Raw genomic sequence first — 27,180 nt, forward strand, 5'->3', positions numbered from 1 at the left:
TTGTTCGTGATTCGTGTTTCGGTATTTGGATATTAATGGCTTCTATAACTTTGCTTTCAAACGTAACGCACTCGAGCGCTGCTGCACACAAACTGAGCGCCAAGTTGTTGTCGGTTACCTTTTTGGTTTGAATAACATCGAACAGCAGCGGAAATAGCAGCAGCTGTAATGACGGCACCAATAGCAGCAATAACAGCGGCAATCATGTAAGCCTTAGCAGAGACTGTTATAGTTAGCAGCCATAACGGCAGCAAGAGGCAACGGCAGCGCTCATGTAAACAATAACAGCGCCAGCTTGAACTGCTTCAGCTCTAGTGTAAGGCATAACAGCAGCAGCTTTAACTGCAGCTATAACAGCAGCGAACATGTAAACTATAACAGCGGCAGCTTTATTAGCATTTATGTTGCCATCTGAACTGATATCCGAAGTTTGATTGCGGCTGGCATAAACTGAGCTTTGAATATGCGTTTGAGTTCTTAATAGCAATATTTTAAATAAAAATAAAAATAAAAATTTAATGCCAATGTTGCGCGCTTTCATATAAAATTCATTCCACAGCAGCAGCGTTAGTAGGCCCACTATTGAGGAATTCTGTGTCTGTTAACAGTGCAGCTGTTAAATAACAGCCAACTTAACAGCTGCAATTATATTTAATATGCAACCTGCCTGACGTTGGCGCCTTGCGAAGCAACGACAGTTAATGAACTTTTCTGCGTCCACTTCTTAACGGTTTCAGTTTATTCAATTACTTAGACCTTCGCTGCAAATTCTGGCTGTATATATTTTTATCTAGATTCGCCCACATTTCCTTTGCAAATTGTGAATTGTTTAATGGCTCATTGAATTGCGATAAATTCGTTTAGGTTTTACTCATCGACCCAGCCGTTTATGGCGCTTCAACAATGCCGTCTCTTATTGTTGTTATATAATCATCATTCTTGCTGCTGCGGTCGCACACACACACAGAGATTCAGACGGACAACCTTCACCCACACATGCGGCAAATGGAGCGTAAACCCAAAACCATATAAGATCATTTTTCGCTATTAGCGATTTAGAATTTTGCAATGTAAATAGCTTCAGTGAGCATTTACACTAAATAAAACTGATCGCTCGCACCCAGCTGAAAGCATTTTCTATACAAACTGTCTTAGCTCATTCTCGCCTTGGCATTATAAACTAAGCTGATAATCTACGCACAATCAGATTGTTTACAATAATTTTTTTCTAAAGATTAAATATTATATATTCATGATCACTGAGCGACATTCAGAGACTCTGAATATAACATCTGTTCAAGTAGATGCATTTAAGCTGGCTATCAAAATTCTTTTAAATATATATTATATAGTCAAGTGAACAAACAAATTGATTGATAGAGACTTATCTATGTTTGTAAGATTCCACACAAAGTTTCCATACATATTTCGAACTTTACTTCAAAAGCTTTTCCTGTTAGTTTTTTCATAAGGAAAATTAAGTACTCAAACTGTTTTGTTGTTTCACATAGATCTCTTAAGTATGCTAAGGAAACCTTAACATATTGCTTCATATCATGGAGTCTACTTTTGGAAGTTCAATATGAGCAACACGAAAATATTTTCACAGCTTTACCAAAAATATTTAATCCAATCTCTATAAAGCAAAAAGAACGACCCAGAATTCTTGGGTTAGGTTCTGGGCAGTTTCCAGAATGAAAAACTCAAAACCATACTTCATGAGAATCACAGAGCAAGGCGAACTTGCTACATTAGGCGAGCTTTAAAACGAGCAAAGAGTATACAAATTTTGAAGCGATATATACTAATAGGGTATACAAAATACAAACTTTTTTCTTAGCAGCAAATTTTCTTTACACTGAAAACATTTTCACACATATTTAGGATCATTTATTTTCATATTCTTTTATTTTTATTAAGTAGCAATATCACGTTGATGATTTTTTCGGTTGTAATGGGCTTACGGTAATCTTTGCGATAGATGTGGATTTATGTAAATCGGTATATATATATATAATTATAGTTCTATATGCATAGGCGCAATAAGTTAACTAAGCGGAGTATTTATATATGTTCTATAGGTATTATTGAGAATGTGTGTGTGCGTGAGTGTGTATATATATAGACCGATATATATCGTAGGAGATAGGTCTACTTAAAAACACAGCAAATAAACCGGAAATCTTTTGGATTATGGACGTACAACTCATAACTTTATGCGTTTGTGTATATAGCTATCATGCATATTAATGCTATATATCTACTATATATATATAGTATATATATATAGTTGGTAGTTATGGAACTTACAAGCTAGACATATCAACGCATGTCAGACTAAGCGGCATTGCTATCAAAACTGTATCAAAATTTGTATAAAACGTACTCAATTTTCATATAGTATTATGTATATATATAATATATATATATATTTATTTGGTTTTAATTTTTAGCTGATTTGATTTCTGGCTGTGTTTGCATTTGATTTCTTTGGTGATCGATTTGCAGTGAGTTTATCGTTATCGATTTCAATACATATATTTATTTTTATAAGTCTTGTGTTTTCAGTTGCATTCGGTTTGGTTCTGTTTTTAATCTTTAATGGAATCGGTTCGTTTGGCTCGCAAATACATTTTGGCTGTGAAACCGAATTCAAGTGCATACAGTTCTGGCCCCTTTGTAGTCGAGGGCTTTTGCATATATTGTTATTGTTTTTCTTGTTGTTGTTGGTGTTGTTATGTGAGTACTGTGGGCATGCGCTGAAAGATAAATAACATAAATGTAATACAAAGAATAGGACAAGCAAAATCTTTATCTTTGCTGCCATGGGCCAATAGCTTATAGAGAAGTATTTCTTGAAAAGCACAGTTATTCAAAAAGTATTCAGTTTATAAACAATCCTAACTATGACAGATATTATCATATCAATCCTTTACCATATCTATAATAATAATATAATCAAATATTATACTATAATACAAGATTTAAATAATAAAAATCCAAAGTAATAAAATTATATAAATATTAACAAATCAAAATTCAAACAAAAAAGATTAAAAATATTATTTTCATAATACATTTTATTTGTATATTTTCTTTTCGTATTTGTGGCTTAGGCGAGCTTTTAAAATTAATTAAGTAAAACTTTTCATAAAATTAGATAAAATATATATATGTGTATATATTCGTCGCAAAGCATGTTTTGAAGTATTTTTGTTTGTTTAAAAATTAAGAATCCATTAAAAATTTAAAGCATATGTAGATATATGCTAAAAACGCAAAATAATAATATGTGTTTTGGTTAAAAATAAAAAAGAAATTGCGATGCATACAGATCGCAAAAAATAATGTTTAAACAATAAATCACAAAACTTAAACTAAGCACGTAAAATTCTAAACTATAAAATATGCCGCAATTGTTGTTGTAGATGTTATTGTTGTTGCTTTCTTCATCTTTCTGCTCAACTTGCGCTTAAATATTAATTTTACGCTTAATCAGTTTTCTTAGATTCATTTTTGTTGCAATATTGTTTTTTGTTTTGTTTTTAACTACAAAAACTTACTTTATAAAAAGCACAGTTATATATATATTTATATATATATATCCGTATATGTATTATATGCCTAAGCATATTTGCATAGTATCGTATAATGTATGTCTGCATACATAAATATATATATATATATGTATATATCGTATATTTGTTATGAAATGTATCAAAAATTTGACTATTAACTACAGTTTACTATAATCCATATATAGTTGTTATTTTTAGTTGTTTTGTTTTTTGTTATTTTTTTTTCTTTATGCCAGTTAATTGCGCTCTTTAACCATGCACGTACATTTACACACATCTATTTCGGTTTATATAAACATAATGATATCATTTGCCCAGCTTTACAGCTCTCTCAATACATTATAAATAATATAATAATTATGAATAATCATTTAGCTTTCGTTCATACATATAGATTAGTAAAAACTATGCATGAACTCAAACATAATCAGCTTGAGTTGTTACTTAATTTTATGCCTTCATATCATTTCATATCGTATATATATATATAAGTATATATATCGTATATAATTAACTTTAGCTCTTTATAGTTAATATTTAGTTATATGTTGATGTTGGTTTTGCTAATCAGTGCGTGATCCCAGACGTTGATCCATTGTCTCCCCACTCGACTCACTTAGTCGGTCAGCGTTTGGGCCACAAGTGCCAACTGCTCTTTGAGCACACGGAACGACGGACGCTCCTCTGGGCCATGCGACCAGCACTTCTTCATAACCTGCAATTGGAGGAACCACTATATAGTATAATCTATATATATTATATATTGCAATGGATTGCTTACTTCGTATATCTCCTTGGCACACGACTTTGGTTTCTCTAGTATAATGCCACGCTGCACACGCTCCACAACTTCGGTGTTCTTTAGGCGGCCATAGGGCATTTTGCCACAGGTGAAGATCTCCCACATGAGAACACCTGCATAAATAGAAAAAACAAGTTACAAATATTATGCTAAAAATACCCTCTACATATTATAATAAAGTTGTAATTAGCTTTGCCTAAGTTGTACTCACCATAGGCCCACACATCGCTTTTGGATGAGAAGCGCGTGTAGTTGAGCACCTCGGGCGGTGCCCATTTGATGGGAAACTTGGTGCCGCCAGAGCTGGTGTATTGATCGTCCAGCACGTAGCGGGCGAGTCCGAAATCGGCCACTTTCACAACATTTTCGGAGCCAACAAGGCAATTGCGTGCCGCCAGATCGCGATGTATATAGTTGTGTCGCTCCAGATAGGCCATGCCTTTGCTCACTTGTATGCACATGTCCAACAGGAGGCCCATGTTTCCAATTAGCGTATTCTCGTGCCGGCGCAAATAGTTGAGTAGCGAGCCATGCTTCATATATTCGGTGACAATATAAATGGGACGATGCTTCGAGCAGACGCCATAGAGCTGTACGAGATTCGGATGTTGGAGCTTGGTCATCACCTTGGCCTCCTCGATGAAATCATCCTCGGACATGGTGCCCTCCTTCATCATCTTGACCGCTGTATCGATTGAGCCACGCCATTTGCCGCGTCGCACTACACCAAACTGGCCCGAGCCCAGCTCCTCCATCAGCATTAGCTCCATGGGATGGATTTCCCATTTGTCATGGGACAAGCCCGCTGTCGGTGGCACTGGACGATCGCATGGAGATGACTTTAGTCTGCACGCCAAACCGCCCGAATTATGGCGATGATAGTTAATCAGATCCGGTATAGTCTCGCAGCAGTGCTTCTCACTCAGATAATATTCGCCGCGGGCGTTCTGCTTGATGTGATAGTGCTTCACATGCGATTGGGGACTGCGGTTGAAACTGATTAGTATTGATGATGAAAGGGTTTAATTAGAGCACTTACACTTTGGTATGCAGCGATAAAGTATAGAGACCCTTGGTCGATGACTTGCGCACCACAAAGCAACCCTCCTTGTCGCCCTGCTTGAGCAGCGATTCGGCACGTTGTCGCGACATGTCGCCCACATACCATCTGCAAAAGTTAAGATCAGTTGTAAAATATATATATATACAGGTAGAAAGATTTTTAGCCTTACTCGTAACGCTCCAGACCCAACAGCGCCTTGGGCTTCACATAATTGCTGGGTATGTAGCCGACATTGCCAACTGCATCCTTGACCTTCCACCAATGCTCCTGGGAATCGTCAATGACCTCATATTCCGCATTCTAAAAATGAGATGATATTTTAATTAAGTATATTATAATAGTGTTTAAAAAAAACTATTTACCTTTTCTAGGGATAAATCGCCGCCTTCAATGGCTTTGAATGGATAGAGCGCCACTACGAGCTTGACAAAGTGAGAATTGTCCTGAAAAAGAAAAGATTGGAGTAAATATAGAAGCTTTATGATATATTATGAATAAGGGCTAGTGAGAGGATTTTTTTGGATAGGAGAGAAGTATGCTACAGATTTTTAATATTGGAAAACTTCCAAAAAGGATAAACAGATTTTTTAACAGGATACTTCTATGGGAGCTAAATGATAGAGTTAAGCGACGATTTTGACATATATGCTATTGACTATAATAAGAAACAGTTGTACCCAGTTTCATAAAGATATAATCACTAGGAATTGAGTTTCTTTAGTTAAGAACTCGCTATAGATAGAAAGATATTAGTCGAAGAGCCCTCAATTTATATGCCGAAGATATCTTTATCGATTATTATATATATATAATAATAGTAGAATTAGGAGCTCCATAGCTTACCTTGGCTTTGGAGTTGGGCGTGCCGGGCGTTGGAATTCCGCCGGGCATGTTGGCATCCAATAAAACGCCGTTGCCGTTAAGTAAAGTGGGTGATTGCTTAAACGTTGTCAGCGAGGACTGCAAAGTTAATCAAAAAGAAAAAACATTTAGATAACAGATCTCTGTCGGGCTCTCGCTCTCTTCATCTTACCTGTGGCTGTAGCGATGTGGGCGTACAATTGCCACCGCCGCCTCCAACGCCGTTTGAGCTGTTCAAGCCTGCACCAACACCGCTGACACCAACGGCAATGCCACCACCAACACCAACACAACCGACACCACTGCCGCCTAGGCTGCCGGAGCTGTTGTGTTGCAAACTGAATTGACTGTTGGTTGTCGAGTTGTTTGGACTGATGCTGCGCGTCGAATTCTGGGCTGGAGAACTGCCGTTGCCTGGAAAAGCAAGAGAATCGGAAAATGTTTAATGAGAATGCAAATTCTTTTATATGCAAGCAAATTTGGTTCAAGTTTGTTGCCTAAGTCTTTCGTTTATATGAGAGAATATGAATATAAAATTAGAGCAAATTCTCAAACAATAACAAAATAATTTCATTTATTAAACATATATCATTTAATCAAATAAACTTGATCAAATGTTTGCCATTTGTTTTTAATTACAGCCAAAACTTGGGTTCAAGTTCGTTGTCTAAGTCTTTCGTTTTCAAGGCACAGCATTTGCCGGCCAATTGACAAAAAGCCAAATAAATGGAAGTCAAATATCAACAAAAATTAATCACACTGGCATACAAAATACTGGCTCAACACTCGTTGGCGGTAATTAGCCAAAGCAAAGTATCGAAAATCGCCTTAAAGTCTCAAAAAAAAACTCGACTTGACTTGCCGATTCTTGCCAAGGTTAATTACGCCAATTCGACACTGAATGAAATGCTAATGGCTGAGCGCAGACAGTGAGATGCCAAGGCGACCCAAACGCCCACAGGCCGCCAATCATGAGGTAGCGAGGGGTTAAAGTTGAGGTTGAGGGTGGGCAGACACAGCTTAGACGCCTGACACGGCTGATGACTTTATCTAACTCACATCAGCTCAGTGTCTGTCAATAATATTTCACTACATGCAAAACAAACGAACCGAAAAAGCTTTAAAAATAACTATAATGTGTGAGTGCTCCAATATGAAATGATTTACTCAAAGTTACCCTGTAATTAGGCGAGGCATAAAAAATGATTTGTTAATCTGGGAGTTTAAGTTTGACATAAGGCCAAAAGCTTTTCAAAAATATGTCAAAAATGAATCGATATTTATAGATTGTTCAGCTATAACGTTAGATAACACTAAATAATATATAGTATATAAATTTAAATTATGGACTTTTTGTAGCGGAAACTTTTTTTTGTTACTTTTCCAGGGTAAAAAACTGAACTCCAAATCTAACCCCAATTAAGGAAAATTTTTGTAGTTTTTTTTTTCTTTTTTTTTTTTGTGAGTTGTGGGCGACTTATGCAACAATTACAAAGACACAGTTGAGTATCTGCGTGCGTATGTGTGTGTTGCGATGAGTAAGCAGCAGTTAAAATTCGAGTACTCGAGCTCTGTAAGCACTTCAATGCTGCGAGCACTCAAGTAGGCGCCTCTTGAAGCCCGCTTGCGCAGGCGTTTTTGCTCGAGAATCGAATCGAATCCAAATTTTATACAAAAAAGTGAAGGTTAATCGTAGCGAAAGTGAAACGATTTCCCAAGCCTGCATTCACAGTTAGTTTTCTGTGTTTTTTATTTATTTTTTAATAATATATATTGATATTTGTAAATGCCCTGCGGGAAAAAAGACAAAGCACAAAGCATAAGACAAAGCTTTTCAATTGATCAAACAATTTTCAATATCGCAAATGCGGGCCACATTTTTCATGTGAAAACTCACGGTGTGCGCTGCCTACGTCTTTCTATTTCTCCTTCTCCCTCTCTCTCTCGCTCTCTCTGCCTGCCTACCTGTTCGCCCTCTTTCTTGAGCTCTCTCACGTTGCCTAAACAACAAGCAAAACGTGGCGACACTGCAGCCTGCAGGCAGCTGCAGCTACAACAAAAGCAGACAAAAAAAAATAGAAAGTTTTTCTTTTCCCATCGCACTTGCCGGCGCCGCTTTTTGCTTTTGTTATGCCATTTTCCTCCATGCAAATGAAAAGCGCCTGCAGCACAAGTTTCATTGTCTGGTTAAAGCTGCATTGCCAGTGAGAAGCGAAGTGTAGAGCGGAGGCAACTTGGGCAATGCCTTGAATTTAATTTAAGGCACTCAAGCTATCGATATTAAGTTAAAGCTAAAGCTGGAAATGTTATCGATAAGCTGGTATAACAAAGTTGTAGATTGAAAACATTTATTATTAATAATTATAAATATATAGAGAGAAGAAGCATATTAATTGGAAATATATATATAATAGTTTATATAATAATATTCATTATAACTCGCAATATAAGTGTATCTCAGTTTCGTTGTGGCTGACTAAGAGCCAAAGCTTTATCTCAATTATTTCAAGCTTTCTATCCACAATTTTCCACACACATAAGCAAATTGGCCCCCCGACAAACGGAAGCAAAACATTTTTATCATGCTCATATACGAGACTCTATATATACAGGTATATAAATATGATTGCTTATGATTTGAGGCGCACTGGGCGTGGCCTGACAAATTGTCATTACCTGCCGCAGCCGCCGCAATCGTGTTTATGGCCAATTGTGTAATTTTCTTTGCATTTTCTTGCACTTTTGCATTTTTCTTGCTGCTTGGCAAATTGTTATGCAAATAAATGTTGAATGCAGCTGCCAGACCTTGCTAACTGACAAACAAAGCAAGTTACCAGACTTTCAAACACGTGTTCTATGGCTTGTTCTTGTACCTGTGCAGGTGAAACTCTGTTTTTGAGCCGTGCTCAAGCGTGACTCACGCTCTCTAACGCCCACAGCAAGCTGAGCTACCTTAATATATATATTTATGCATAGATATTTTTATAGAGCTATTGAAACAAGTTGTACTATGGCCTTAAACATAAGGGCAACACAAGAAACGCATACAGTGAAGCCTCGACAAACGTATAATTTTCATAGACGCTTATTATATTTGTTTATCTGTTATATAACACATTATTTTAATTTTTGTATACTTTATATTGTAAAGTATTCTTTTTTTATATATATTTTTTTTTTTATATATACAGTGAAGCCTTGACTATGTGTTTTTTTTTTTTTAAATTTCAAATATTCTTAAAATATTGTTATTATTGAAATTTGTATTTTTTTTATATTGTTTAAAATTTTTTTTTGTTATTTTTATGATTTAATAAAATATAATATACAAATTAATATTTGTATTTTTTATGTTTTCAAAATTATAGCAATTTAGTTTTTATAATTTCTTATATTAAATTTTTTATTTATATTTTTATGATTTTAGAAAAATATTTTTTATTTTTTTAGTATTTTTCTTTTTAAATCTCAAACAATACTAAAAATTTATACTATTTTTTTTTTTTAATTTTCCCAATTAAAATCTTTTCTGTTCACTAAACAGAATTTCTACTGTATATTGAGTTATTGAAACAAGTTAAGCGGCATTTCGTATACCAAAAAGGAATACAAGAATCGAATTTTGTACTTTTCGGATTAGATTTGCGTCATCGTCATATTTGCTTACCCAGCTTGAGAGCCGATAGAAGCATCATCTCAAATGCCGCTAATCAAACTTCAAAATCTGCAACACACTCAAGATATATATATATATATATATATTTATTTCTTTTTAAAGATAATTGGAATGTGTTTCACTTTTATTGAAGTAATTGAGCGTAAAAGAGATTTGTTGTAATTTTTGGTCAATATTTGTGTCAATTCACTTTCACATAAATCACTTGTTCAATTGTTCAGTTGTTTGTTGCTGTTGTTGCATTCGCTTTGACTACAGTTTAAAGTGGTTGTCAAACTGGTTTCATGGTTGCTTCCTTTTTGCAAATTTGTTGTCGTAGTCGTTGTTGTTGTTGCTGGCATTTCCATGCTACTTGGCCTGACCTTTAGGCGTACGACGCTCTGCTGCGATCTGTGCTCTGACTGGCTTTTACCGTTACACGTTAAGCCTGGCCCCCAAGCGGTTCCTGGCAAGCAGCTCAAACTATACAAGCAATGGACTACAATATATATATCTATATATATTTAAATTCTGATATCCACTTGATTTAAACTTTCAATTTTATATTTCTTCTTCATCTGCTTTTTCTTCTTCTTTGGCTTTCACGCAATGGCAGCGGCAGCCATTTTGAAAACAATTTTCATGACAAGACGTAAAATGCGTTTGTGTTTTTTTCTGCACTCTAACGGTTATTTACACAACAGTAACAATAACAACAATCAACATCGTTAATAATATTAATGAAAAATATAATTGAATTAAAGTTTTTTTTTGGGGTGTTTAATTGAAAATTTATTTAGCGCGTCGCGAACTGTTTCTGTAAATGTTTAAAAGCCAACTGACAAAACGGCAAATGAAATTTTTGCTAGCCAGCGACAGCAGCAACAGCAACAGCAGCAGCTATAACAACAACAACAGCAACTGACACAGCACAGCAACAGTAGTAGCCGAAGGTGAGCGACGACGCTGGCAAGTGTAGAGTAGAGCGAACAGCGAACGCATGAATGGCAAACGCTGAGAAAATAAAACAAAAAAGAAGAAGAAAAAAGCCACTTGAACGCCAGCAGCGGCTATAAACATAAAGTAAAACTTAATTGTAGCAGCGGAGCAGCAACAACAATCAGTGCAGGTGGCAGTAACGGCGACGACGACGGCCGGAGTGAGGGTAGAGAGGCAAAGAGCAAAGCTAAAAGCACAGAGCGCACGCGGAGAATCGAAGTTGGAAACAAGCTGACAACAAACAACAAGCAGCAGCAGCAGCAGCCGCAGCAGCAGAAGCCGCCAAGCGCAACGATTGAAGACAGCGATGGCTGGTTGCTTGGGCAAGACACAGAGGCACAGATCAAGACTTCTGCCCACTGGCCATGTGTGTGAGTGTGTGTGTGAGGCAATGGTAACTGTATATTTTAAATGTTAGCAGAGAGCAAAAGGCAGACAGACAGCGCCAAAGTTCCAAGCAACAATTACATCAACAGCAACAAAGCAACAAGTTACACACACACACACTTGTAAAATACGCAAATTTGAGCAAAAAAAAACTATAAAGTGCGTTGAGTTTTTGTGTAAAACTGTTACATTTTTATTTATCTTTTTTGCTGACGCATTTTGCTGCTGTAACGACGATGAAGCAACAGAAAATGCAAAACATAGTTTGAAAAAAAAAAATAGCAAATTGTTAAAGAGCGCAAAACGAAAGAGCGAGAAAGTTTACGACGCGGGGGGTGGGTGAGAGCGCAAAACAGCTAGCTTAAGACAACATATCTATATTTAGCTAAAGAGCTTGTACTTACTCTCTCGCTGCTCTCTTTTGAACTTTGCCTGCAATTAATAACTCCGAGTCATGCTGCTTTTTAAGCGCAGCCTAAAAGTAGGCAGCGGAAAAGAGACCGCTGCACTGTGCTGGGCAGAAAACCAAAGTCGCATGAAAGAGTCATTGTTGTTGTAGTTTTTGCTGGCGCGTGCAGCAAGCGCATTTTGTTAACACGTAAAGAGCAGCAAAAAGCAGACAAAGAAGCAGCAGCAACAGCTGAGTAAAAGAGATAGAGTGTTGTGTGTGTCTATTTAGCGCCTCTTTCTTAGGCACACGCGCTGCATAAAAAATGCATAATAAATGAAGATGAAGAACAGAATAAATACAAATTATGCAATAATATATAAAAACACACACAACAGAAGGAAAAACAATTAGCAACAACAAATTAAGGTTAAATGTTTACATCCGAAGCTCATAAAAAGCGTGTGAAAAATGTTGTCAACCAATTTGCGATTTGCATGAAAAAAAGAAAACTTGCAAATACGAAATAATTACAATAAAATTGTAGAAAACCAAAAAGGCAAAACAAACAAACAAACAGCAATCAGACAGGAAACTGCAAAGCGCAAAGCAAAAACAATTTTTAATCATTATTATTGCTGTTGCTGTGGCTGCTGTTGTTGTTGTTGTAGCATTTTTATGCAAATGTAGGTTAATAACATTTGAGCGCATGCGCGACGCGCATACAAAATAATAGCAACAGCAACAGCAACAACAACAAAAAACAACAATAGCAAAAAAGCCCCAACAACATTGATTCATGCGTAATAAACTTTTCGACTTATAATTAGATTCGTGCATAAAAATTGTGCGAAAATCAACTAGATGAATACCCTGTACATATAGACCGAAAATAGGCATTGTTATTGGTCTGATTGATTGAAAAGAGATATTTATATAAATTGCCAATTCATAAATTGAATGACAAGCCAATACCCTACAGTTTGACACATACTTTGGTAAGAATAAAAATTATATAACCTCTATGAGTTTTATAAGTGCTACAATTAAAAATCTTAAATAATAAACAGTACTTTGCAAATCGATATTTATCGATTTCTTACAAATATAATGAGAAATTGATTATTTTTATACAAAAGTTAAATGATGTTGAAACTTGCCGAAGCTGCCAAAAACTTTGAAGACATTTTTACATAAACAATAGCTATCGATAATCTTTTTATCGATTTCTATAAAAAAGTTTTAAAGCTGTAATAATCTAGAAAAACTCCATAAAAACTATTTTCGATTAGTTAAGTGATCGATGAAGTAAAACTGAGGAGCAACTGCTTATGTATAGCTCTGTTTACAGAGTATAGAACGCGAATCAAGCAAATTACAAGCACAATTACAAATTGCATTTAGCCCAGGAACATTAAAGCTGTGGGCGTTACGCCTAGCCGCCGATGCCGACTCTGATTAATTGTCTAAAGAGAAATGTATCTGCCGATTGCATAGAACATAAATCGTGGAATGTATGCCCAACTAAGCCACTGAACACATTTTTTAGACGGAAGTAACATTCCAGCCGGGTGCTAGGAAGCGCTTCGAATAACTTTAAGAGTGAAAGAGAGAGAGAGAGACAGAGAGAATCAGCGGCAATATGAGCAAAAGAGAACAATTGTCAGAAATCTAAATACCTATCGATAACGTCTGTACATGCATAAATAGTTGTTAATTGCAGTTTAACTGTAAGTCACGTAAATTATTGAGAAATATTCAAAATGGATTGCAATTACTGCAGGCTTTGTAATTGTACTTATTACAGGTATGACATCATTTGCTAAATTTTAATCGAAATATACTATAAATATATATATACAAAAGTATATTTAGGTGCATATCATATATAAATAAAATTTATTGTTATCTGCATTACGTAAAACGAAGATGTCGCTTTAATGACTACGATTACTCTTAGATAAGATGTACGATAGATAATTTAAGTTTCTGTGTTTATTACTTGATCTTTAATATTCAATTTGATTTCGTATGAAAATATATACAAAGCAGTTCATATAGGTTTGCCAACTGTTCATAAATCGAATTATACATATACACCTTATATAAGAATATGTAGAAAAATCAATCATTTATTGTATATAGTTATCTATCGGAGAAATCTATCTACATATCTAATACATGAATAAGAATCTTTTTATAAACATTTATATAAATATAAATATAAATTCATATAATTCATAAATATATATAAATTCATATTTATCTGTATTATAAATTCATATATATCTATAAAGCTTTTAATTATTATTTTTTGGCTGATTTCCCCACTTTCATTTCATTTTCTTCAAAGTTTTGTTCGCTGCCCCTGAAAATTGATTTTTACTAATGTTGCTAAACTCGCTGTTGTTGCAATATGTTGAAGCCACCCGCTGGCGTTGCGGTCAATTAACGCAACATAAAACATATTCAAAGAAGCATCAACAAAATATAGTTAATTTGCATATGAAAAATGACAACAACAAAAGAAACAAAAGACGGGTGGCTCCAATTCAATTTCGAGTTAAAACAAAAAGTTGTTTTTAAATATGGCTTATAAATGTTGTCTAGTGAATGTCGATGTTGTTGTTGATGATGGTGTTGGTTTTTTATGCATTTTTAATGAAACCATTTAAAAGACAAAGGCAACAATAACAGCAACAGCAGCAACAATCGCCGCCTGCAACAGCTGAATAAAAAGAGCAAAAAAAAAGTTGTTATAAAAATTTATTGTTGTAAAAGTATCTGCGAGACTTTTTGGCCAAGACGAGTTGATAAGCAACTTTTGTAGCTTGCTCTTTTGACCTTGGCTAAAAATTGTTGTTGTTGCTGCTTTTATTATAACTGGTGTTGTTGTTGTTGTCTGCGCATCAGCGTTTATCTTGTTATTTTTTAACTTTTGTGCAATACGAAAATTTTTCACCATTTTTCAGTCTGTCAATAATGAAATTTGTCGAACTCGTTTCATGGCGCTTTTTATGCAAATTATTTTTATCGAATACCCATTGAAAAGTGTGTAACTGAATAGGGCATAATGAGCAGATCAAATGCTAAAATAAATATGAATTAATTGCATGACTCCAATGAATTTATTAGTTCAAACTAGATTTTAGATCGAGAACTACTGCACAAAGTTAACCAAGTACAGGGTAGTGCTTAGTCGTTCACTCTCCCACATAGTACTCTTGCTGCTAGCTCTAAATGCTAACCGGATATTCCAGCTGAAAAGAGATCTCTTTAACCATTGCTGGCGACACGTACCGACGTGTCCAGCGTCTCACAGATTGGAATTACAACAACTTTTTGAATTAAGTTCATGTTTTAAGATTGAGCGCCAAGAAAGCCGTTTTAGCATTTTAATACAACATTTTCTGTTATTTTGCAGCACTTGAAACGTGCCTGACCCACAGTTAGTTTTCGCGTGCGGTTTTGGTCAGAAGGCTGAGAACTGGGTAACTCCCCCGGGTGCCAGGCCAGTTAGTCAAGTACCACCAACCGTAAACAGGCCCAACGTTGCGGTTGACGTTTTTATCGCAGTTGCATATGTCAACTGCCTCGCAAACACACATACACACACACACAGACTCGCTTCACGAATGTGTCACAAGATAAGAATTTGCATTGGGGCACGATTCAGTTAGTTCCGACGTCATAGAAACCCACGTGACAGCCTAATCGATATGTATCGTTATCGATGAGCACGAGCTAAGCTCAGCAAAAACTATTTAAGTTAATTACAAAGTCTGTTTCAATAAATAGGTAAACACTCTGTACGTCAAAGCTATTTATGTAGTAAATATTTGTTACAGCTGTTTAATAAGCCACAACAATATCGATAATTATCGTTGCAGAACTGGTTTGCACATGTTGCCAATAGGTAATATTTTAATTATAATTTAAACATGTTCTTACTTGCTATTAAAATCTAATCTGAGAACCAAATCGATAAATATCGTTTTACAATTTTATGAAGTCAAGGATTTGTAAGTATTATATACTTTATTAGCTATAAAGATCAATAAATAATGATTATTGATTAGTTATCGATAACATTGCGGTAACCGAAACACCTTGCATTTAGCCCAATTTCCCTTTGTGCAGGGTATCAAAATACAGGCAAAATTGATTGGCTGCCCCGCTGGTCAATTGCTTGACCAACTTTAAAGCAGCCGGCAACCGACTACAATAACAACAGCGGCTTACAAATTACAACAACAGCAACAATCAAGCACAGCATTTGGCTGCTATAGTCAAGTGGCTGTTTGACCGTTTGGCTCAAATTGCGAATGCAAATTGCGAATTTTTGTGGTCATTGTTAAGTAAAGGCCATAAATAGGCTCACAGCTAAAGCAACAACAACAATAACGACAGCAACAACAACTGCAGTTAACAACAATGCAATAATTTTATTGTCAACTTTACATTTTGTATACAACGAATCACAGGCAAATAGCAAGTTATGCAGATGCAGATACAAATGCAGATACCGATACAGATACATTCACAGCTATAGCTGCAGATACTTTTACAAAGTTCAGCCAGAGTAGCTGCTGTCTTGTCTGATCCAGCCCCTTGGGGCCAGCTTTCAATCTAGCCTGTAATTGTTCCATATGAACAAAGAAGATGCGCAAATGCGATTAATATATGCACGAACTAGAGATGTGCGCTTGGAAATATGCGATATATTTTATATATGTTCAGAGATTATTAAGAGAGAAAACAGAGAGAAAAAAATAATAAATACAATTATTAACTTTCTGCCAAACTTTCCTTTAGTTTGATAATAAAATCGATAACAGGTTTAAAATTAACAGCCAACTCAAGCTAATTATTGTTGAGCTTAAAAACCAGCTGTCAATTTGGTAAGACATAACATCGATATATATTGAAATATATATTAAGTTACTCTGACTCAGTATCCTCCTATAACTAATCACTTTTGATAAAGAATAACTAATTTTTTAGTTGCAGCTGCTTATGTTTCAGTCAATACATAGATACAAAGTTAGCTTTTTCCGAATATCGATAATTTATCGATCCATAAAGTTATTGTACATATTCCCTCAGTCTTGTCGTGGAAACTACATAGCTTCAAAAACATAATATCACACTTTACGATATGTATCGATTAATTTCGATATATTTAAGGAAATCGTATTATAGCACCAATATCTTCTTAATTTCAATAGAATTTTTATTTTATTTATAGCTTCAAAAACATAATATCACACTTTACGATATGTATCGATTAACTTCGATATATTTAAGGAAATCATGTTATACATAGCACCAATATCTTCCTAATTTCAATACAATTTTTATTTTGTTGCAAATCGTAAGGGCGTTCCCGCGGTTGGCATCTTAAATGACATTGATGCATCTGCATAAACAAATGTATTTATATAATTATGCATATACACACACACATATATACACATATGTTCTCGCCACGCCCATTTCTTGGATTTCCTTATTGGCACGCTTTGCACTTTCAGTTTCGCTAAGCTTCTCCATTGGGGCTTGGCTGGCTGCTAATTCATTTCAATTATGCAATTGCCGCATCTGTTGTCTGCATCTCCGTTTCTTTAGCTTTAGCTGTCATGCCACATCATCATGATCCGCATGATGATCGTGATCATCATCATGAGCTTGTCGATCATCTAATAACCGCCTGCCATCATCTTCATCGTCAGCCTTATATTTAACATAATTGCCCCCTGGGCTTGCAGCGATCGAGGGGCACAACAGTGCAGAGCTCTTTGCCTTGTAATGCTACTAAAACAAAAACAAAACAAAGAACAGCAAAAGTGCAGCTGGCAACGCCGCGTCAAGTCTCGACTGCCGACTGTCGCTAAACACAGCTTGCCAGACCTTGTAATCATCGACAGCGACGCCTCCAGATGTTTAATATGAAATAACACCACAGGCCAGATCCAGACGATGATATTCTTACGTTATTCGCTCCTCTGTTCTCAGTTTCCCATTAAGGCGTATCTTGAGTGATTTTTCGAGATCTTGTTTTTACTTTCACTTATAATATACATACATATTTGCTATCACATCTTCCAATTTCTGAGAATCCCATGCAAATTAATCAATAAGTATATTCTGACTATATATAAATTGTGCTATAAAGACTTAGCTTGAGTTCTCTTCGGATTATTTTTGCCAGAGAATTGTGAATAATATCTATATATATATAATATATATCTATATAATAACACTAAAAATTGTGGTAAGGAAATAATATTAATTGATTATTAAGTATTTTCATTTATCAACTTCAGTTTGATTTCTTTCGCTTTCATTTTCACTTTCACTTATATTTCACTTGATTTAATCAATATTCTCTTTGTATTGATTTCTTTTTTTTTATTGTTTACCTTCTTTGGCCTTCGAGCTAGTTAGGCTGTGTCCGATGTGATTCCAGAAGTTGAGGCGACAGCCAAAAACTTTCATTTCCTTTACGCGCTCCTTCATGTTGCCAATGACGCTCGTTTCGGCCAGACTCACGCAGGGTATCATTACAACAACAACAACGAATGTTGCTTGATTGCTTTTTTTACTGTTATCTAGCGCACTATGCAAAATCTGGCAACGCCAAAAAGCAATATCACATAAAAAGTTGAATAAAACCAAAAAATTGAAATTAAGAAATTTTTCACACATTAAATTGAAGGCAATTTAAAATCATTTGACGCGTTGTTAAGAGCTGAGAAAGATGGAAATTGCTTTACTTGTTTTGTAATTGTGATTGACAGCTACACACAACACACACACACACATACATACATATCAGAGTACATATATTATATACAGCGACGCTTTTTCAAGTGCTCGTCCATTGCTCGCGGAAGTATTTTATTTTTGGCAACTTTTTTCTTGGCCAACTCGAGAAGTTTTTTTGTGTCTATTGCACGCTTTAATAGCCAAAAAAATTACTATTTATAAGCTATAACTCATATAAGCATAGCTTGCTATGCGCTATGTTTCAACAATCAATCAAAATAAATAGTTAAGCTATATTGAATCAAACTGAGCTCAACGTACTTCCTGTTAAATTCCCTTGATGAGTTACGATCTAACATTATGTGATTCTAACTGTGATTTATAAGAACTTAGTTACAGTAAACTTGAATAACTGAATAACTAAAGAAATTTAGAAATAAAAATGATTTATTTTAAAAAAAATTCTTTAGGCTTCTTAAAAAAAACTTGCTTTTTTTAACTGAACATATATCATACTGAAACACGCTTATAACCAATTTCGTTTATTTATGATGAAAACCCAACAAGAATTTTATTCTAATCAATTTTCAACAGATTATTCCTACAGTCGCTATATGCTATAGTCATGCAATACGTTTGAGCTCAACAACAAGAAGCAGCTGTACCGAATTTCATTAAGAAACCTTCACTGAAAGCTCAGTTCACACAGGTTTAGGACAAAGCAAGGCTAATATATCATTATTAAAATGCTTTATACGAGGTCGTAGGTGTCTCCTTCTATCCAGGGTGTCTATTGCTAGGCAAACTGAATTTCAATTTCAATTTGACAATTTGACAATTTGTCAATAAATCAATCAAAAGTTGAAATTAAAATCAGCTGCTGCAGCAATTTCTGTTGGATCTCTTGATTTATGTTATTAAACACGAAACGTGCTTTGTTTGCATAGCTAATCAGAAATTCCTATTACTTATTTTTTTTTTATGTCAAAGATTCTGCGAAGAAGTGGAATTGCGTCATGAAGATTCGTTAAAAAACGAACGAGAAAAAAAATCAAATAAACAAACCGAATAAATAATAACAAAAGAAACCTGAAAGAGACAAGAGCAACAACAGCAACAACAAAAACGCGTAATGACAATAAATGAGGTTAGTTTTCAGCTGCTGAAGTTGCATTTTTGCAGTCGAAGATAATGACTGACGATAATGATATAAGATCAATGAATAATCTTGAGAAACCCAAGTCGGTTGAGGTTAAGTGGCCCCCTCACTCTCTCTCTCTCTCAATCTCAATCTCTTCATTTATAGAGCCAATGCGAGCTGAGCTAATTGCTGAAAGGCGAAAAAAATCATAAAGTTTATTGATTTTTCCGTGGGGCTAATGAAGTAGACCCCCATTTGGTAGGCGAATGCCAAAGATCTATGCACGGAACGGATTTTAATGGAGCCGACAAAAGAAAACTTTTGCTATAACATGGAAAACTTAAACAGCCAAACCGATGCAAATTCGTAATTGCCATATTATTTACCATGCTGATTTAATTAAGGCTAAAGCTATAAACCAATTAAAGCACGATAGTTCAATTTAGGGTTCAAGCATATCAACAAAACATAAAGCAAAAGTTTCTATCTGCAAGAGCTCTACTACAATAGAGGTTCGACGTTATATATCCTTGTAAAATCGTCTTCAGTTTCTTCCTGGTTTACTTTTTATGGAAAATCCAATCGATATTTAGTTGGAATTCAATAGACAAACACTTGGCTCAGTCGAGAGTGGGTAAATACCAGCTAGAGTCTATCTGTAAATTGAAATACACAGCTAAAGTTGCTTTTTGTGCTCGAGTTGATCACAATAAGACGATAATGATTATGATAATCGGTGTTCATAATGATCTTGTTTATGATGAGACAGACAAAACCTTGAGCGGCAGCAAAATAAATCGATGTACGCATATCTGAATCTGTTAGCAGAAGTATCTGAAGCTGTTGCTTCTTGCTTTAGCTGTATTTGTATCTTGTATCTGTATCTATATCAGAGCTTGTAGCTGTATCTGCACATGTATTGAGAGAGGTATCTGTATCTATCTATCAATGTAGCTCTATCTGCATCGATATAATCTTTAGCATCTATATTGGAAGCTTTATTTGTATCTTAAAGTGTTTTTGTATCTTATATCTGTCTTTGTATGTTTAAATGTATCTTTATCTATAAATGTATTTGTGTCTATGATCTATATATCAGTTGTATCTGCAGCTATAAAACCTTAAGCTGTATCTATATCTATATCTATAATTATGGATGCATCTTTATCTATATATCATCATATATATGTATATATATATCTAGCTATATTTGTTTCGCCATCTGCCATCTATATCTACATCATCAGTTTATCTGTTTTACTAATTGTATAAGCATCCAAATATCGTTTTTGTATCTGTATCTATTTCTCTAGCTTCTGCTGTATCTATATCTATCTATCTGAGCCGTAGGCGCAGTTCATTGAGCCTGACAGTTAGACTTGAGCTAAGCTGCTTCTGCTGTTGCTGCATAATTAACATCAATTTCGCCTTGTTGTTCGCTTTGTACACACTATAAATCAAAAGTCAATCAAGCAAACAACAAAATCTTATGAACTCTACGAAAAACGATTCGCAATAAGAACGAGAATCGAAGAGAGAAAAACGAAAAAGCAATTGCTTCACAAAGATTTACAACAAGCACAAAGAGGGCGTGGCACGATATAAAAATAAGTTAAAAATCGAAATAAAAAGCACATTAAGATCTTGACGAGATTATGATTTGCATTTGATTTGTGTTTTGTTGATTTTAAAATTGAAATTTCATTACAAATTCATGTGTAAGAGATTAGCTTAAATATAATATACAAAATATAATTTTTTGGGAAATTTTTTAAGCATAATTCAAGATACTCAAGTTTTAAGTTTCTAGTAAACTGTTTATAGATAAAAAACTGATTTTTTGTTTGTTACTGTACGTAAAATTTAAATTTATAGTTTTTCAAATTAAAATTTGCATATAGAAAAAATAATCTTAGCAAACGACAACAATAACTGTACGACCGAAATTTACGAGCAAAAAATCTGAACAAAAAAACAGATATATCAAGAGAAATTTGCAATTAAGAAAAAGTCTTAAAGCGTTTGCTCTTCTTCTACCCAGAGTTAAGATCGTATCTGTTAAAAGCGTTTTCTGTAGCTTTATGGCTAGACATATATTATTATACATACGCATATGTTATGGATATGTATGTGACACAGATGGATACCCTGTAGATTGAACTTGTTTTTGACCTTGCGCGCACGATGAAAGAAAGCGTTTGCTTTTGCATGCAAAATATCTTTACGGAGGAGCCACAGGCGTGGCACAGTGAAAGAAAGCAACCGTTTTGACCTGATTCGAACGAATGAGAAAACAACAACTACAACACTACAACATGAGAAGCGTGCACAAAGCAAAGAGCTCCAAAAATAAATAATAATAATAATAATAATCGTATAATCAATTTCGAAGGCGGCCAAGCGTTGCGACTTTCAACGTTAGCATTGAGGGCATTGAGAATTTTTAGGGAGCGATCGGCAGAGAGTGGGAGAGAGAAACAGTGAGGGGCCATTTGCTTGACATCCATATGAAAAGGGGGCACGTCGCTGACCTTGACCCGCACGCCGGAGCCAATAAATATGCAATTTTATTGGCCAATCTCCCCTTTGTTCACTAAAAAATCACAACCTGCGCACTTTGTGCAGTTAATTTACTTTGGTAAATTGCTAACGGTACAAATGCAAAAGCTTTTTGCCCGCAAAGCGAGCTGCAGCGATCAAGATAGGGCGAGCGGCAGAGTAAGAAAGAAAGAGTGAGGGAAATGGCGAACTTAAGAAACTAGTTTGCGCGAATTGATGTTGTTGTTCTTTTTCGACAACAACCTTCGAGATGTGCAGTAATGAGAGAGTGCAAGCAAGAGCGTAGTAGCGAGAGGAAGACAGGGCGTAGAGTAAAGAAACCACAACAAACAAGAAAATAACCTTTTGGTTTTGCTGCAAGCAGAAAAAACAACCGTTAGTTTAAGGATTCAAGTGTGTAAGAGGTAAAAAGAAAAAAAAGAGAGAGCAACGGATTATCAACAGAGAGTGTTGCAAAAGAAAAGCTAGTTTTAGCTGGAACTAGGGCTTATAAATAGCTAAAGTTTGGCTTACATTTTTTCCACGCAAAATAAATAGCTAAATGTATATGAAAAATTAGTTTTTAGCTGAAATTCGGGAGCTAATAGCAAAATGAAGGAAATTAAATAGAGTTCTTTGTTAGCTAAATTTAGCTGATGCTGCCCTTTCAGAAAAAAGCCAGAGATATATAAGCGAAATTGGCAACAGTTGCTAACGCATTATAAATTAACTGGGCCCGAACGAAACTTGCAGTTGTTAAGCCTGTTTTGGCGTTGTTTGGCCACTCGATTTTCCGCTGCAAGTGGAAAATTCGTTTTTCTACCGAAAAATGCATAATTAACAAACGCTAAGCATCTCCAAACACACTGAGCGAAAAATAAGTAACTAAGGCCTTAAAAGGGAATATTCATATACATATTATTATAACGTTTTTAGTTTTATCTAATATTGTTTATTATTGATTGTTGATATTTGAAGAGCAAACTCTTTGAATATCTAACTATTCGAGTCATAATACCATTCTCAAATGGCTTCTTCTCCTTTTTACCTGCAAATGCCACACGCACACAAATCCTAACTATTTTCTAACTATACCAATTATCCAAATACCGTTTGGCCATTTGCTTTCGGTTTTTATGATCTTTAGATGCCAATCACATTTACAGGGAATTACAGACCGACCATTCGGTTAGGGTTCGGGTTCGGTTTCGGTAGCGCTATCAAAATATATTTGTAACTCCCTCCACTTTTCATTTATGGGCAAGTTACATTATGCGAAGACAGTTACAAATTGAAAACTCGCGTGAGCTTGTGTTATTTTTTTTATTTTATTTTTCTGCCCTTTTAACGACAATTTCAAGCCAACCTTTAATGTTCAGCTGGGGAATGGATGTTTTTTTATGGGCCGCTTTCTTATGAAAAAAAAAACGCCTCTAAGCTGGGGCTCAACAAAAGAAACGCTGAGACAAAAAAGCTTTGGTTAGAACTCGCCTCGGAGTTGAGTTTTAATTGATTTCTATTGAAATTTGAAACGGAACTTTTTAATACCCAGCTAGATAAGAAAAAAACAAAATTAGAAAGAACTTGAAGAAGTGCAACGAAAAATTTTAGTTTTTTTATGACATTGAGAGAGAGCATAAAACAGTTGGACTATGGATGACATTATTTTCGAAAGAGATTCTCTTCATTAACAATGCCCGATGAACTAAGAGAAAACAGCATTAGTTTTATAATATCTAATAAAAAATAGAGTTTCATGTGTATAGAGAAAAAGAACTGAAAACTTGTTAAATTAACTTTACGCAGCGGCTTCAATGCGAGCGCTACGTGATAAGCAGACGAAATTATTTGTCTGCGACGTGCCTGGCCTTAAGATCAAGAAACAGACAGAGGGACAGAGAGAGAGAGAAGGAGAAGAAACACAAAACAAATAAATTCCTGATAAAGCCAAACAAAACAAAAACCCAAAAACCAATTGCAATCAACTCAAAAGAAGAAGTAGAAGATCCTGTTTACGGCATATACAAATATTGAATTACACAATGAGAAGGTCAAATTTCTGTGTGAGGATCAGCTTAGGATGGTTAAGTGGTTGCAGCTACCTGCTTAGGGCCGTAGACAGGTCTACAGGCGACTTTAAAGTAGAGGTACTTCTGTGCAGGCGCCTGTGCACTAATTGGTAGCAAGAATAAGAGAGTTAGAGTTAGAGATCGGAACAGAAAACAAATAGAACTTACAGTGAAAGCTTAAGATTTGTGAAGAGAATGAAAAAGGGATATTTTTCAAATTTAAAATTAACCTTTAGTAAAGTACTTCAGTAGAGAAAAACAGAGCGAATTAAAAGTCTACTTGGGTTATCTAAAAAATATCCTTAGATTGAATAGGATATTTGTTTCAACGAAACCAAGGAATTGCCCATTCAAGATAGCTATTCCGCTGTTAGCGCTAAGCTTTCACTGCTGCGCTGTGTGAATATTTTTTACGCTCTTTCGTTAAAAATTTCCCTTCAATATGTTAAACTCTTCTGTTTAGCGACACGTGCCTAGCCCAACATTTTGTCTTGCCAATTAACATTTGTGCATAACATTAGCACGTACATTAAAATACACAATAACATTTATGCTGTGCGAAAGAAACACGAAAGAAAAACATAAATATGAAAACGTTCGTTTGTCTTCTAATTCTGTCACACGCACACTAACAATATGAATTTAAAACTTAAATTCGAGCCAACATTTCCCTGTATTTATTGGCTTTCTGTTCTCACGAAAGTTTTAAATGATTGTTTTTATACTTTTCTACAAGTTAATTAACAAAAAAACGGAGAGCTAAAGATTTTTCGTTTTGTAGAAGCTGCGCGTTAGATAAGCAACAACAACGCCAGCAGCGGCTCCAAAGCGGAAAGTCAAAAAAATAAATGAAGAAAAAAACTGCGCACGCCAAAAAAGAAACAAGTTAAACAGCTTTGTGTTTGGCGTTGCCAGACTGTCGCCAAGCCCCATAAAAGACGTGTGTATGCAGCTAAATGCAAGTGTGTGCGTGTGTGTATGTGCGTGACATAAGCCACTTTTACTGTTAGAAATGCAATTTGGGGGAGAAGATGCGCACATTTTAATTAGATGTTTTTTATTTTTTTTTTTCGAGTTAATTGCGCGTCAAATGATTTTGAATTTGCAATTGATTTATTTAAATGATTTAAGTATTTACATAATTCAGCTGTTATTTATTTGTTGTTTGTTTGTTTGGGAACTTCACTACGATTTCATTTGTTGTTTGTTGTTTTACATTTGATTTACATTTTGTTGCCGCCACGTTTTGCTCATTAACAAAATGCAATTAACTTTGACTGGTTGTTATATTTGACAATTATCATTGCATGACTTTGGTGTTGTATTTATATATGTAGATGTATTATTATTATTATTTTTGTATATTCTCAACTTTGCTTTTCGCCTAAATGACATTAAAAGCGCGACTTGCGACGCCAAGAAATGTGAAACTAGCAACAATTTATTTTATATTTATTATTTTATTTAATTTTTTTTTTCTTTATTTTCTTCTTTTTTTGAATGGCACACGCGTTCAACGGCAAACGTTGACGTTCAAGTAACGACGCGCGCAGCGCTTTATCTTAAGCCTGTTGCGCACTCAAAGACGGCTCGTAAGCAACTGAACGAAGACGGAGCGTGTAAGTGTGCGAGCAGAGCGAAACAAGTTGAGGGCGTGCGCTTCGAACAGCAACTCTGAGAGCCAGAGCGCAAGCAGTAGTTTGGCTCTCTGAGAGTGGAGCTGTGCGCTCCGTTTGGGAGTTGATGTCTGCCATATGGGAGGGAAAAAGTACATAAACAAATGCAAGCAAAGCAACAAGAACGCCGTGCAATACACACGCGCCCTCTAGCATGTATGCCTGCATACACAAACAGCTTGCCATAGTTGTTGTTATTACTTGAAGTCTAGGCAAATCAATGAGCACACTTACACTTACCCATACCCATACCCATAAGCAGTTACAGTTAGAGTATAGTTACGTACCTGCAAAGAAAAAGAAAGAGAGGGAGAGAGAGCAGGTTAATAAGTGCTGACAAATAAAGTTCTAAAGTTGTTAAATTTGCTGCCAGTTGCACAGGAAGAGCTACAAGCCAGTTTTTTTTTGTTTTTTTTTTTTGGCAGCTGCAGTTGGGGTAAAGACAAGCATGAACATGTTTTGGCTGCCAGCCAAAATGGAAACGGAGATGGAGATGGAGAGGCAGACGACGACGGCTAGTATCAATAATATGGCGCAATTAGAAAAACAAAAAACAAACAAGGGAATGACAAGGAGAGAGATAGAGAATGTTTGCCTGCCGGCTATAAGAATAAAACAAAATTTCTATTAATTCTTGTGTAATTAGTTGGTCTTTTATGTTAATCAAGCTGTGAATTTACATAAGGAATAATAGTATGTGTGCGAGCGTGTGTGTGGCCCGCAGCATAAAACAAGCAAGCAGACAACTATCATCATCAACGTTGATTATCAAAACTTAAACAGTTGTCAAATGGCCGCAAGATTAATTGGTAAAAGGCTATATAAAAATAAGCATTGCGTAGCAAAACGCAGGAAGAGAGCGAACAACGACTTTCAAAAGCACATGAGAGAGCTTTTAAGCAACTGCTGCTGTTGCTGCTGTATCTGATTTCCCACGTTTAGAACGAATCACAACAGAAACGCATCATTAATCATGCTAGGCAGCTAAAGACAGAGCGAGATAGCGAGCAGAGCGTATGTCAGGCTAAGAAGGAAGCCGAAAAAACTTTAGGCAAGCGAGTGGGCAGGCCTGGGCATGGCAGCGAAGAAGCAAGAGCCCAAGTCAAAGATGCATGAAAAAGGCACAACGCAAACCAAAAAAAAACATTGCAGTCCACTACTAGCAACTGTTCTATACTCTGTATACAGTGTAAATGCCAATAAAAGACGTCCCTTTAACTATAAATTTTAAGCCGTATGCATATTATAATTATAA

At 35.4% G+C, this 27,180-nt stretch overlaps 1 protein-coding gene across 2 annotated transcripts in view; it reads right to left on the bottom strand.

The window, feature by feature from the left end:
- Nucleotides 1–3,660: 3,660 nt before the first annotated feature.
- LOC111596216 (tyrosine-protein kinase Btk29A) overlaps nucleotides 3,661–27,180 on the bottom strand; it is a 58,062-nt gene continuing 34,542 nt past the window's right edge. Inside the window, exons 1-9 of one of the 2 annotated variants that reach the window (XM_030224426.1) lie at nucleotides 18,156–18,389; nucleotides 6,477–6,718; nucleotides 6,287–6,403; nucleotides 5,806–5,886; nucleotides 5,613–5,743; nucleotides 5,420–5,548; nucleotides 4,592–5,364; nucleotides 4,360–4,493; nucleotides 3,668–4,293 (exon numbers count right to left, since the gene is read on the bottom strand). In XM_030224426.1, coding sequence (XP_030080286.1) covers nucleotides 4,195–4,293; nucleotides 4,360–4,493; nucleotides 4,592–5,364; nucleotides 5,420–5,548; nucleotides 5,613–5,743; nucleotides 5,806–5,886; nucleotides 6,287–6,403; nucleotides 6,477–6,718; nucleotides 18,156–18,297 — 1,848 coding nt within the window. In that variant the 5' untranslated portion in view covers nucleotides 18,298–18,389 and the 3' untranslated portion in view covers nucleotides 3,668–4,194. Of the gene's footprint in view, nucleotides 4,294–4,359; nucleotides 4,494–4,591; nucleotides 5,365–5,419; nucleotides 5,549–5,612; nucleotides 5,744–5,805; nucleotides 5,887–6,286; nucleotides 6,404–6,476; nucleotides 6,719–18,155; nucleotides 18,390–27,180 lie in introns of those variants that run through there. The other variant, XM_023310330.2, reaches the window with a different exon arrangement.

This window comes from Drosophila hydei, unplaced genomic scaffold, assembly GCF_003285905.1.
Source record: "Drosophila hydei strain 15085-1641.00,03,60 unplaced genomic scaffold, DhydRS2 tig00008114-arrow-pilon, whole genome shotgun sequence".
Lineage (NCBI taxonomy): Eukaryota > Metazoa > Arthropoda > Insecta > Diptera > Drosophilidae > Drosophila > Drosophila hydei.